General features: G+C 36.7%; 1 protein-coding gene across 10 annotated transcripts in view; it reads right to left on the bottom strand.

The window, feature by feature from the left end:
- TENM3 (teneurin transmembrane protein 3) overlaps positions 1-14,117 on the bottom strand; it is a 2,305,387-nt gene that overhangs the window by 47,925 nt on the left and 2,243,345 nt on the right. For 5 of the 10 annotated variants that reach the window (XM_055276480.2, XM_063638465.1, XM_055276481.2 and 2 more), the window contains 4 exons: positions 12,853-13,120; positions 11,384-11,527; positions 6,511-6,760; positions 5,764-5,784 (listed from right to left, as the gene is read on the bottom strand). In XM_055276480.2, the coding sequence (XP_055132455.1) occupies positions 5,764-5,784; positions 6,511-6,760; positions 11,384-11,527; positions 12,853-13,120 (683 nt within the window). The remainder of the gene's footprint in view (positions 1-5,763; positions 5,785-6,510; positions 6,761-11,383; positions 11,528-12,852; positions 13,121-14,117) is intronic. The other 5 variants (XM_063638466.1, XM_063638467.1, XM_063638468.1 and 2 more) reach the window with 1 other exon arrangement.

Raw genomic sequence — 14,117 nt, 5'->3', positions numbered from 1 at the left:
ACCCTAAATGTATGATCTGTGCATGTTGCCTAACTTATCTGTGCCTCAGGTTCCTAAAGGTGGTGATAATAATACATATTTCACAGGATGCTGGGAGGATTACACGAACTATATATGTAAGATCCTTAGAACACGGCCTAGCGCATACTACATACTCACTAAGAATTAACTGTCCTTATACTCGCTTTTGTCCTGTCTCTTCTTACAGTGCAATGTCTTTTGCCTTATAACCTTAGAAAGCGCAGGAATGCAATAATTAACTAAAGTATGAGTTGTTTCTGAAAATATTAAAAGAAAAAACTGATTAGGTTTAAACTTGGTTTAGGTTTAGGTTTGTTAAACCTAAACTTGGTTAGGTTTAAATTTGTTTTCTTCTGCTGTTATAACAGCAGTTTATAATATCCTAAACTATTAAAATAATGAAGACTCATCTTAATATACCCACTTTAAATTGTTTAGAGAGTAATGATGAACAATGATGACTCATTCATGGTAAATGAATCATGCACACTTCCTCAGGATGCCCTCATTTTGAGAAAAAACAAACAGATTTTTGAGGTGGCAGCTTCCGTGGTGGTGGCATCCTCTTTAGCTATGGGACGTGAGTTTTCTTGGTGCAGAAACGAATGGACATTCAAGTCATAAGCTTTGCCTTTATTGTCATCAGTTTTATTCTAGTGGGGAAGTAATAAGAGAATGCCCAAAGTGGTGCTTATATTTGCTTATTTCCTGTCCTGAAGCATCTCCTTCCTAGAAGACATAGAAATTTCTCCATCAAGCAACAAATGTCAATGGCTTTAAAAATGTCTGACAAATGAAAGCTGTACTTTTGGACGCAACTCTAATGTCCAGAAGAACAAATGTAGGGGAGTCTAAGTGGCCCTAGAGAAGAGAATTAGCCTCTGGAAATATTCCCCACAGGATGGTAAGAAATGAGAACTTGACAAATTCCCAGCGGTGCAGGCTAGCCTGGCAAATTAGAGCTGGTTGTTAGATGCTGGTCTCTCCTAAATGAAAAGAGGGATCAGCATGGAAGTACTAAAAGGAAAAGAAGTGAGTCTGGATATTTCTAGTTGACAGACTGGTGGCAGTGAAGCTCTGAATCATATGCCATAGGACTGGGATTCAAGGGCACCTAATTTAAGCACAGAGAGTTGACAGTGTGAGCTAGTGCTTGCTTTCCAACTTTCTGAAAAGCCAAAGCACTAAAGAGGCGGGTGTGTGGGTACAAATGAGTGGTGAATTTTTAGGTCAGTAATCTATCTACTGTGAAAACGTGAGGCTACCACGACGGAACCGGCTGCAGCTAGCAGCTGGAGCACAGGGATTTTCAAAACGCTTGGTTTGGGGAAATCTCTGCTTAGCAGAAGCACAGCAGCATTCTTATGTGATTGATTGAGATTTCACTATTTCAGAAAGGTTTGAAATATTACAATTTTGACTAATAGCAAAATCAAGGAAACTGAGATCAAGTTAAGAACGTTTAGTATATTACACCTTGATTCTTAACTCATCCCGAATTGCCTAGATCATCACAATTATCAAGACATCTTCTCTAGTCTCATTCAATTAGACACAGATCCAGTGATAAGTACAGGCTGGATTTGCTCATTTATTTTGTCATAATTCAACCTTCTTAGACTAGAGAAATATTCACAAAGAACAAGCCAGAGAACAGACATTATTAGCACTTCTATCTTTTGAGTTGGAAACTGTGCCACAGCCTTTAGAACACAAGACATTTGAAGAAGCATAACAAACTATATTCATATATAAAAGTAAAACAGCTTCTTTTATGGTAACCAAAAGACCGTTTAGAATATTGCAAGCAGCGACTTGGGGTGTGATATTTCCATGCCTGCCTGATTTTTAAATATTAAGTCAATAAGGAGTGCTGAATAAAATTTTTATAATTTGGTATCTAAACTTTAATGGATTCAAATTCACAGACTTATGATTGACACTTTCTTTGATCCTTTAATTGGTAATATAAAATTCACAAAGTTGATTTTTAGTTCTACATGTTTAAGTGCCCTTTGGCTGGTATTAGTTAATTAATGCAATTTTTAAATTTTGGAATGTGTGAGAATTGGAACCAGGATGAGATAAAATTTACTATTTACTACATATTAAAGGGGTTCGTTAGCAAACTAATACTATAAACATCAGAGAAGGACATGTTTGGTATATCTAAAAGAAAGACATTTTTAAAGCATTGTAGCAGCTTCTATTCATATAAAAAATTTAATATGTTGATCAGTAATATTTATATCTATTCATTAAAGTATAGCTAAGAATTATTTCATGTAATATCCTGGTGGTGCTTATGAGTTTGATATAACAGAATACTCTCTGAATTTTAAAATAAGACAATGTGTTTTTATATTAATTTTTATTCAATATTTTTATTATTCCCCCATTAGTCCAATTAATGAGACTGTTTATAGTATATGAAATATAGAAGAGGATAAAAAGTGTGCATTTTTATATTTTAATCATTAACAAATGGCAATACCATTCCTTTTGTAGATTTAGACACACTTTTCCATTTATTTTTCTTCCTATGACCTGTTCCTAAGCCTGTCATGTCATGACTCTTATGCTGCCCAAGAAAGCGAGGATAGGGAGCACGCCAGGAAGGATCTTATTAACCAGGAAAGGGAAGATAACGATAGGCAGGTACACAGGAAGAAGCATCTGAAAAGAAAGAACTTTACTTTTTTAAGCTAAAAGAAGAAGTTCCAATGAACTAAAATATGTTGACTCTGCTAGGTCAATTTTATTACAATGGAATCCCTATTTTATCAATGACATGATCATGTTTGATGATTTGGGCTCAAAGACCTTACACATTCTCTACATCTTCCTCTTTCTTATCACTTAGACAAAGACTCTCCATTCTCTCCTTCCCTTTATTTTATCGCTTGGCTTTCTTCACTGCTAACCATGCTATTGTAGGTTCTCTAGCATCTCAAGGTGCAACAGCTTTCTAATTGATCTGATGTTGAATCATTTTGAACTCTGACACCAAATTACTCTTCCTAAAAGGCCACTTGTTCAGGATCCTAAAATGGGTCCCCACTGTCTCAGGTATTCTATAGGACAGAATAATTCCTTAGAGCACTCAAGACCCCAAGCAGTCTGACCCTCCCCTGCCTTTCTGCCTGTATCTCTCATGATTACCACCATGAACCCCCCATTCCATTCAGGTGGGTCTGATTACTCTCAGAACATGTCTTGCTCAGCTCTCCCCCAGTCCCCGGTAACTTTACTTGCTTTCTCTATTTCTTCATGACTGCCCTCTTTTCTTCTTGCTGTTCTATTTAAGCAGACTTCATTTTTAGACCTAGCTCAAATATCAGCCCTTCCAGAAAATGTTTCCTTACCATACTGCCAGCTCCCAATAATCTCTTCCTTCACAGAACTATTCTCACATTTGAAACCATGGACCACAGGTATGATTAGGTGTCAAAGAATGAAACTGATAATGTTATTTAATTTGTCACATATATACCTTGTCTCCCCTGCTAGATTGTGAGTTCTGAGAGAGGTACTTTGTCTTATATTATTATTTTTCAAAGTGCCTAACACACGGTAAGTGATCAGTTAACACTGATTGATTTCATATAATTAAATATCCATATAAAACCCAAAAAGTGTACTCTTCATGCACGGCACATAAAAGAAATGCAGAAGTGCAAATGTAGTTAGGATGATGGACAGAGGAGGATTATGGAGGATCATGAGAGAGGGATTACAATAGTATCACTGCCAAACACCAGGAGTTAGTACAAATAAAGATGTAACTCTAACCTCATAGATTTTTTTTTTTTTCCAGAGGGAGAGATTATGGCTTTAAATAACAGGTAAAATGATTGTGAAATAAGTCTTGCTTTTTGCATACCCAGGGAACGAGCCCCTAGACTGGGACACAGAAAAACCGGCTGTGTGGTGCAGTGGAAAGAACATATTTTTAGAGTGGTTTAACTGTCTGCTACCCATTTCTTAGATATGTATTTTGGGGAAGATATGAAACCTCTTGGAGCCTCTACGACGTCACCTATAACCCTGAGGGATTGCTGTGTGAATCTGCAATAACGGATATAAAATATCTGGCACCATGCCCGGCATGGACTAGGCCCGCTTGTTAAAAGGTAACTGCTTTGATGGTTTTTTTCTGTATTGCCTCCAGCATTTTCACATTTAGTTGGTGTGCAACCTGTCTGTCTTTCCTCTTTTCTCCACAGCTACCAAGAAAACAAGACCAGAAAGTTTTTGATATTCTGCTGTGGTTTCTAATAGCAGAGCTTTGCACGCTCAGTATCCTGGGGAGATGAAGTGTTGATTTTAGCATGTGCTTGAGCTATTGGCTGCAAGTATAAAATCAATAGGGGATCTCAGGAAAAGATCATGGGGCCAGGTTTGGTCACCCTGATATGCAACAGCTATCCATCTTTCAGTAGAACTTTGGTTTTTGTTTGCTAGTTGTCAATCACTACACAACAGTTTACAGGGGTTATGTTGACTTATTCATCTAAAAGACCTCACATAAAATATTACTAATGTTTCTATCTAATATCATTTCATTAGATATTTTAATGACCAAACTAGATCTAGCATGTCTAACCTGTCTAGCTTTTTGCTAGCTTTACTTTAAAACAAACATTGGTTTCCTCTGCCTTTTTTTCTATCCTGAGCAAAGTTTTTCAATCAAATGTGTCCATACAAGTCTTTATTGTATCTTCTGCAGCTACGTGTACACAGAAAGCGGAACATGAAACACTTCTGAGTCTATATATTTGCTTCAACTATATTCGTCCTTCACTTTGAAGAAAGTCATTTCCTCCATAATAATGGCAATGAAAACATTACTTCTTAAATCTAGTAATTCTCCTAAATTAGGAAAATATAAACGATAGGCAAAGAGGAATTTACCAGGAAGCTAATAATTAAGCTTCAGCTTTGGGGCCTCTCACTCTGCCAAGCCACATGTTCACATAACTGTACGTTTTAAAAAATTTGCCAAGGTAAAATATTTCTAGATTCTTCTTCTTAAAGAGTCTCCAATAAAACACAACCTGTTCTGGGTATTCATGGGACGATGCAAGCCTTCTCAAACCTTCCTAGTGTGCTTCAGGTCTCATTCCGTTCGACATGGCTTAGATTGTGTCGGTCAGTAACTACAGCTTGGAAATCATTTTTTTTTTTTTGAGACGGAGTCTCGCTCTGTCGCCCAGACTGGAGTGCAGTGGCGCAATCTCGGCTCACTGCAAGCTCCGCCTCCCAGGTTCACGCCATTCTCCTGCCTCAGCCTCTCCGAGTAGCTGGGACTACAGGCGCCCGCCACCACGCCCGGCTAATTTTTTTTGTATTTTTAGTAGAGACGGGGTTTCACCGTGGTCTCGATCTCCTGACCTCGTGATCCGCCCGCCTCGGCCTCCCAAAGTGCTGGGATTACAAGCGTGAGCCACCGCGCCCGGCCGGAAATCATTTTTTATAGAGAGATATTCCTTATACTTTTTTGTAACGAAATTTATTTTATGAACCAACTGAAAAAAATTTCTCAAATTATATCATGTAAATAACTTGCAATATATTGCATAATAATTGTTCAATTAAGCACTTTTAATTCCTTTGATGATCCGTGATACTGAGTTTCCTCTCTCATGATGAAATATTCTTAGAAAACAATTTCAGAGGGTCACATTGAAATGTGAAAAGGATATTTGAAAATATACAATAACCTTAAGGTAAGATGCTTACCTATGTCTAAAATCTTTATTTCTTGGTGGAAGCAGATTAAAAAAAGGTTAAAAAAAAAAAAAAAGAAAGCACAGTTAGAAAAGGCTTCTAAAATATAATGAGTTGAATTCTGAGATTTTAATTATTTGTATGGAAAATTGCCAACTTGGCAGAAATGATACTGGAAATGAATTCTGTAGTCTAGGGCTTATGAATTCTGTAGTCTAGGGCTTACCAAATAACTTACAGAATAGAATGATTTGAAAGTCATACTTAAATGAACAAAGCAAAGACAATATGTTACTTTTACTATTGGCATTATGGCTAATGGATTAACCCAACCTGAAGATCCAATATTCTAGTTAGAAGTTGTAGCCTTAGTTCATTTAATATCAGGTCCCGAAATCACAGGAAAATATTTTATGCTTTAATTTCAACCACTGTGAAATAAAAGAGCTATGCCTATGTCACAGGGTTATTCTAAAGAGATTTAAGAATCATAGCTCTAGCCTTTTAGAGCACAGAAAATTCACTGAAATCAGTAAGATATTTGATATATTGGGTGACTTCATGCTCTTTAATACATTTATGGGACAATATATATGTGTTATGCTTCTCTTTAAGCAAGAATTTGACTTCTTTCTAGGGGAAATTTTAAACCTTGGGATGGCATTTTTACATGAATAAATTAGTACATCAGACTCAACATTTTTTTTTAAAAAGGCACATTTAGCTTTGGTTAAAAGCCCAAATTTAGGAAAGACATACCTTAGTTCTAAGACACTTGTTACGTTCCCAGAAGGGAATATCCGCCGCACATAGTTGAAATCGCCTACGTATAGACTGCCATCAATCCCACAAGCTAGCGCCACTGGGGCCAGTAGCTTGTTACCATCAGCTTGACCATTGCAACTGGGGCAGGAAATGCTGCGCCTTCGCCCATTGCCCATGATACTACTCACGACTGGAGGCTGCTGGGAGATAAACTGGTTTTCCCCGTTTCCCTTGTACAGTATACCTAGAAGAAATAAAGTGTTATGATGAAAAAGTGTAAAGGTGAAAAGCAAACATGTTCATGATTGTTTTAACTATAATTCAATGCCTGTTAGGTCTGGATTAAGATATTCTTATTTGAAGCTCCATTGGAAAGAATTGTATTCAACTACCTAGTGTAAAATATTACATGATAAAGTACATAGGATATACACCAAAAGTGCTGTCTACTGTGAACTGAAATCATGGCTGGTGAAAGGAACAAAAGAAGACTAAGAAGAATTAAAATCCCAGTTCTCAACATCAGTGATGATCAGTCATGGCTATACACTGGAATGGCCTGGGGAGTTGCCAAAAAATATTAATGCCTGGTTCTCACCCAGAGAGATGGTGGTTTAATTTGTCTGAGGTGCAGCCTTAGCCCTGAAGTTTAGAAATAACGTGCAACCAGGTTTGAGAACAGGCTCTACATAATGTTCTTTAGGGAATAACAAGTTTGCCTAATTGTTAATCAATATTGAAAATATTCAATTAATAAAAATGTGAACCAGGAATATAAATTTCTTTTGAATTTATAATTTTCTTTAAAGTTAACAAACTTTATGGAAAACAAAGGTAGAAAATAATAGACATCAAACTCCAAAGCTGTAATGATAATACAGGCTTATTTTAACTCTACCTATCCTGTCAAAGATGACTATTCCTGCGTACACTCTCATCTGATAGGAGAACGCATATACATGCAGTTATTCAAAATGTCAAACATAACAAAACTGTTGTAGAAGGCCAATGTATTATTTAAAGTGAATTCTGCTTTAAGGCATGGAAGTAAGTAAGTGCCAATAATTTTATCAAGACAAAATGCCAGTCTGCTTTTTTATGGTCTTCAGTGAAAATCTGAGAAAAGATTCCAAATGAATATTAAATATTTTCATAGTTAGTTAGAAATTAGATTTGAGTTGAGATTCTAATTTTATTGCTTTTGCCATTGCTATATACAGAAGTGGCTCCAGTTTGGTGTGATGCACACGGGGTAGTCAGCTGCTATTGTTCCATGCATAGTTTATGACATTTCTCAATGTGTTATCATCATCTGTATACACCACCTGCTGCTTTGACTTTAGAGCGGCATATATTATATTTATTGAATGTTCTATGCTCCAAAGCAGTTCTTAGAGATACTGACTCTACTCCTTAGCAGATACACTGTTGAAAGAATAATCCCACGAAAGTACAATCAGGAAACTTGAGAAAGTGCTTTTTCCCCCACTTCGGGATAATTTTAAAGTGAAGAAGAAATTAGAATAATTATGTTCTCCTTATAACTCACTCAGCACATTTTAGGTGCATTCTGTGATTACTTTTTTAATGCTTTGCTATTTGGGTGATGTAATAATCATAGCAAATTTACATAAAGAAATCAGGGAAAATAAAACAGGTTTATTCAAATTTAAGAAAAATAAGCTAAATAAGGCTGGATCATACCAAGAGGTGAAACGCATTTTGCCTTGAATATTCAAAGAATGCGTTAATGATATCTAAGATTCTTCTTTCTGTGATTACGTTAGTTGATAATTATGGAGCTATAATTTCCTATGAGAGCCAGTTGTGTAATTTTCATCAGAAGAATCCTACAAGTCAGACTACCGCTCTACGACATCTGATTTATTCAGTCATTACTTTGAACGATTGGCCCTTCCTGCTTCTTCTCTATGATGACAGAACAGAAAGATGAACATTAGAATATTTATTTCCATGTTTCAGGGTGCCTGCACGAATAACTGTCAGCATCTATGTTTCCGTCTTCTCTGCTTCCTTCATGTCTTTCTATAGCTCATCCACCTTGTCATGACTACAAATCACTTTGTTTGTTTATTCAGTTAGACACATGTCACTTTGGAAAGCCACTACTTGTCAAAATGTTCTTGGATAAAATTCTAAACTGCAATCTGTTCACTCTGTGGCTGAGGTTATCTCACATTTAAAAATAACATATATTTTCTTTTATTTATTTTTGAGACAGAGTCTTGCTCTGTCACCCAGGCTGAAGTGCAGTGGCACAATCTTGGCTCACTGCAACCTCCGTCTCCCTGGCTCAAGCGATTCTCCTGCCTCGGCCTCCCAAGTAGCTGGGATTACAGGCGCCCACCACCATGCCTGACTAATTTTCATATTTTTAGTAGATACAGGGTTCCACCATGTTGCCAGGCTGGTCTGGAACTCCTGATCTCAAATGATCTGCCCACCTTAGCCTCCCAAAGTGCTGGGATTACAGGTGTGAGCCACCGTGCTCGGCCTAAATATATTTTATAATTTAGAACTTTTTTTTTGAGGACAGTATTTTGGAAAGTTCGGTTTTTACATCTGCCCTGATGTTTGTTTTAATAGAAGTTACCCACATGTTTTCTGGTTTAGAATATGTGTGTATTTATATTATACATACAAAGAACATCTACACATTTCTGAATCCTCCTGAATATAATATTGTGTGTTGTATCATACAATGGTGAATTACTGAGGCATGGGCTTTTCTGGAGCTACAGAGATGCCTGTAGTTTTCCTATTGATTTGTAATCTCTTGAGTGAAATCCTGTAGCTAACTGGTTATGAACTTTACCCTATACTCTCATCATAACTAAATGGCATCTAGAGATGTTTCCCCTAGTTTTGTTTGTAGAGGGCTTCTGAAGGAATACAGAAATATGTTCAAACTGTATGAAAGATAATTTTACATAATTCCATCAAGAGCAGCTACTAGCATGTTTGCCATATGGCTTCGCATTTTAAAAGACCATGATTGAACCTTGTGCTACTAATATAACAGAATGAAACTACTACTGCTTCAGACACCACTGATGAGTTAAGAGAGGCTCTGAGAGAACACTGGAGTCCCCTGCTTGGTCAGGAGTCCCACCTTTTCAATGTGTGCTGCATGTGGCACTAGTTATCTGCTCTGCTTAATTTGGGGTGCAAACTGAGCTGCATCCTGATGTCCAGGACATAACTGGAAGGGGTGTAGAGCTTAACATACTGCTATAAAATAGTGAAGCAGGGGGGTTTTTCTGCTTTTTTGTTTTTCCTTACTACTGATTTTCTCAGACTATTATTTCCTGGAGGGAAGGCACTAGCATTTTCTTCCTTTTTTATTTTTTTGAGACGGAGTCTCACTCTGTCAGTCACTCAGGCTGGAGTGCAGTGGCACGATCTTAGCTCACTGGAACCTCCGCCTCCTGGGTTCCAGAGATTCTCCCACCTCAGCCTCCCGAGTTGCTGGGACTACAGGTGTGTACCACCACACATGGCTAATTTTTGTATATTTTGTAGAGACACGGTTTTATCACATTGGCCAGGCTGGTCTCAAACTCCTGACGTCAAGTGATCCACCTGCCTTGGCCTCCCAAAGTGCTGAGATTACAGGCATAAGCCACTGCATCAGGCCCAGCACGAGCATTTTCAAGTACTGGTCTGAAAACTACTTTAGACTGTATATATTTGGAAGGTTAAAATGCACCCTCTCCAACACTCACACAAAAAAAATTGTTTTAAGGAGGAATGAACACTGAAGCAACAATAATCTGAAAAAGTGACCACTAACTATAAACATTTAATTGTATAACATGGTCAAGTTAACATTCTGAACCTTCCAAAAACCTCTGCAAAGTCAAGAGCTAGATTATTTTGCTGAGATTGTGACATTTTTCTCTGGCTATCAGTAAAAGAGTACTAGTATGATATGGTTTAGGACAGGAGGCTAAAGTTAATAGATTAACTTAAGGTCTTGCTTTTCTAGCAAAGCACCCTTCAAGTTGTCTGAGATGCAGCTAGTATGTGGGCAAAATGTTGGAAACACAGTCTAGACAACAGAATTGTGTTTCATATAAATAAATAATATTGATGAGCTTGAGCTGGTCATATTTTGTGAATACTCACTCCTCTTTTGGTTTGCGGCATTTGAAACATGTTTCTTCAGAGCATATTCACTAGCACATTATCAGGTCTACTCCTAGGAACGCTTTTGATTCTTGCTTTTTTTCTCAGATTATTCATTTTTTCCCCTAATATTCACCAAGTCAAGTAACAATATATGTGACCCCATTTGAGTGGCAGAATGTTTTATTTCCCTGATAGTCTAAGAAGAACTGAAAAAAAAAAATCTAGATACTCAGAATAATTACCCACGAATTAAAATCTACTAAAAATATTTTGGTGAAGTCACATGATTTTTTTTTCTTTATTTTAAAAACAAATCCCCCTCCCTCCATTTTTGGTAAACCTTTCTAAAGTACTTTGGCTCACACTCACTGACTCATTGTAGAATGAGACACTCTAGGTGAATCTGTGCTGACAACTCCCACTCAGAGATCTTTCATTGCAACACCAAAGTCAGTCTGTCTTTCACAGTCTAATGGGAAAATCGTTTTGGCGATGAATACGTGAACATCTTAAAATATATCAAAGTATTATACGGTTCCCACTTTAGGCTTTTATAATCTTTAAAAATTCACCTTTACTTTTTTTCTGCCATTTCCAATCCTACAGCATGGATAGCATAAAATGTTGTTACAATCTCGTGAGTTGGAAAGTGGGCAACATTAGCTATCTCTGAACAATACATTACAACATCAGCTATTTATGAACAAGAGCTTACCGTTCTGTACATCCAGCACGTGATGTTTATCTAATGTCCAGCCACCCATGTTGGACGCATCCAATTCATAGCCCTGCAGAATGGCAGTCCTCTTTTCCCACAGTGTCAGGTCCAAACACGACTCATACTCATATCCAACTGACACTGGAATCCAAACAAATCACAGCTCATCTTTCCAACTACTGGTGGAAATGCAATTTATTTTCTTACTTGGAAAAAACTGCCTTTTTCGCATCTGTGTTCTGAGACTGTATTTCCACTTATTTATGAGCAGTTTATTTTTTAATTTAAGAAGATTTCACCATATAAAAGATTTTTTTTAAAAAAAATCTCTAAATATTATTTTCTACTGATTTAATAGAAAATGAATGTTTTTTCCCCATACCACCCCTTCATGAGGGGTTCACAGCACAAAATAAAGTCTGGATTGGGCATCTGGTTAAGTAACTAGATCAGTCAGTCTCAAACAGTGATTAGATAACAACTAAAAATAATGTTTGCCATCTGAATAATTAGAACTCTAGTTTTCAAGAGTGTTAAATTATGGAAAATATTTATGATAAGGAAGGTTCAATGGAACAAAAAAGCTAGCCAGATTATGACATTATGTTGACATATTATTATCAGAAATAAACAAACTAGCAGTAATATGAATAAATCACAGATGAAAAACTTTGGATCCAGAGTTCACAATGAAACAGGGATTTTAAAATTGAGAAAAAATGAAAGGAGAAGTGGCAACTACTGGATTGATTTGAACTAATTCAAATCCAAATTACCTATTAATTTCAGAGTACAATGTTCTATTTTAAGGTAAATACTAATTAAAACAAAAACATATCATTCTTTAGTTTTTTATGTTCTGAGCTTGAGCTTGAAGCTATGCTATATACCTATTCTCTTTCTCTCTGTCTCTCAACATGTCACACTTTGATTGCACTGTCCAGTCATTCAATAAAACAACTGGTTTGACTGTCCTTTCATTGAATGAACTGGCCGTTCTAGTGAAAACAGCTGATGTAATTCATGGACACAAATGTCTGCTATCCTGTTAAACATCAGTATGCATTGAAACTACATTAGTGTTAGATACAGAAAGCAAAAACAAATAAGGAAATCCAGGGAGGTAAAGTTATAAATAAAGATAAGAAGAAAACGGAAAAAGAAAGGGACAAAATAAGGAAAGAAACATGGGGGGAAAAAGGATGTGACAAGCTGAAATCTCATTCAGAGAATTCCTCTATGACATAATTTCAGCCAGAAAAGGCTGATATTTTCTTCTTCTTGCCACATGGAGTACATTCCTTTTCCCACGGTAGATCTAAACCAGCCAAGGTATAATATCCCTAGGATAACCTTATTCTCTTTATATTCTGTTTATCCACTGACTTCCCTGGGTTACAATTACTTTATGATAGTTCTGGCTTTGAGAAAAACTTCATTGCAGCAAAGATTTATCTGGAACTTACCAACAGCTTCAGATAGACCATAGACTTTCTGATTGTATGCATCTGTTTTATCCCATATGAAGGTATAGGCCAAGTTTGGTGAAGCAGGAAACCATTTTTGGAAGAGTCGTCCTACTACAGCTACCATAAGATGAACCTTCATTAAATTAAATGGAATAATAGACTGGGTCATGGTGATCTTGAGAACTGACTTATACCCTGCAGCTCTGGAACTCAAGTAGGAGAGTTTCAAATCCGTTCCTGGAATTGTAGTTTCCTCGTGGAGTACCTAAGTTTGAATAAAGCAGAAGTTTCCAACTGTGATCATATATGACGATTAGATAAAATACATTTATGTAGTATATATTCACTGTATTTGTGAACAGTGACTCTTTGTGCCTTAGTTACTCGTAAAGACAATGTGCTTATTTTAGTTGCTTTAGAGCAACTAAAGTGAAACACGAAAGAGTCACTATTCACAAATATGCATTTCAGCTGTTATCTTATTCAATAATTAACAATAACTCTGCTGCCAGCCCAAATGTCTCTTCCTAAAAGCCTCTTGTCATTTCTTCTGAGTTAATCACACCTCGGGTGCTACTCTTCATACGGGAAACACTGTGACTGCTCCATCAGGCTGACATGCACTGACTTGTTAGTGTAGTAGTCACAGTGGATTCTCACTAACCCATCTTTCACCCCATCACCCTGGAGAATTAGAGCAGACATTTGTAAGATGGTTAGCTCAGAACAGGGGTGCAGTCTAGGCCAAAGATCTGGCCTGTGCCAGCTGGCTCATTAGGGACTAAACCAATACCTATAGCCTCATCAGCTGGCTGCTCACAGCCTATAAAGACAGTGAGGATAACAAAAAACACCCAGTCATTTGGGTTAAATTGTAGCAAATTCCATATCCATGTTGAGAGGTAATGTAATAATAGCACATTGTCATAATTAAAGATTCAGCTCCAACTTACCATGGATTTTTGATATGATGGTAAATTAGCTAATAATTTAAAGCTCCATAAAATTTCTCCTAAAGAGCAACTAATATGTTATTAACTGCACATAGAACATATCAATTCACACTTTTTTATTTGAAACTGAACTGTAAAAATGAATATAATTATGTGCATAAGAATTATCTCCTTTACAAATTAAAAAAATTATACTCTTAACCCCATAGATTACCAGTCAGTGTAACTAGCTCAATGAATGCCGACAATATTTATATTAACAAATGCAAAATACATTATGCCAAAATATATTTTGAAAAATGTATTTTA

The sequence above is a fragment of the Symphalangus syndactylus genome, chromosome 4, assembly GCF_028878055.3.
Source record: "Symphalangus syndactylus isolate Jambi chromosome 4, NHGRI_mSymSyn1-v2.1_pri, whole genome shotgun sequence".
In the NCBI taxonomy this organism is placed as follows: domain Eukaryota; kingdom Metazoa; phylum Chordata; class Mammalia; order Primates; family Hylobatidae; genus Symphalangus; species Symphalangus syndactylus.
This window is presented reverse-complemented; position numbering and strand designations above follow the sequence as displayed.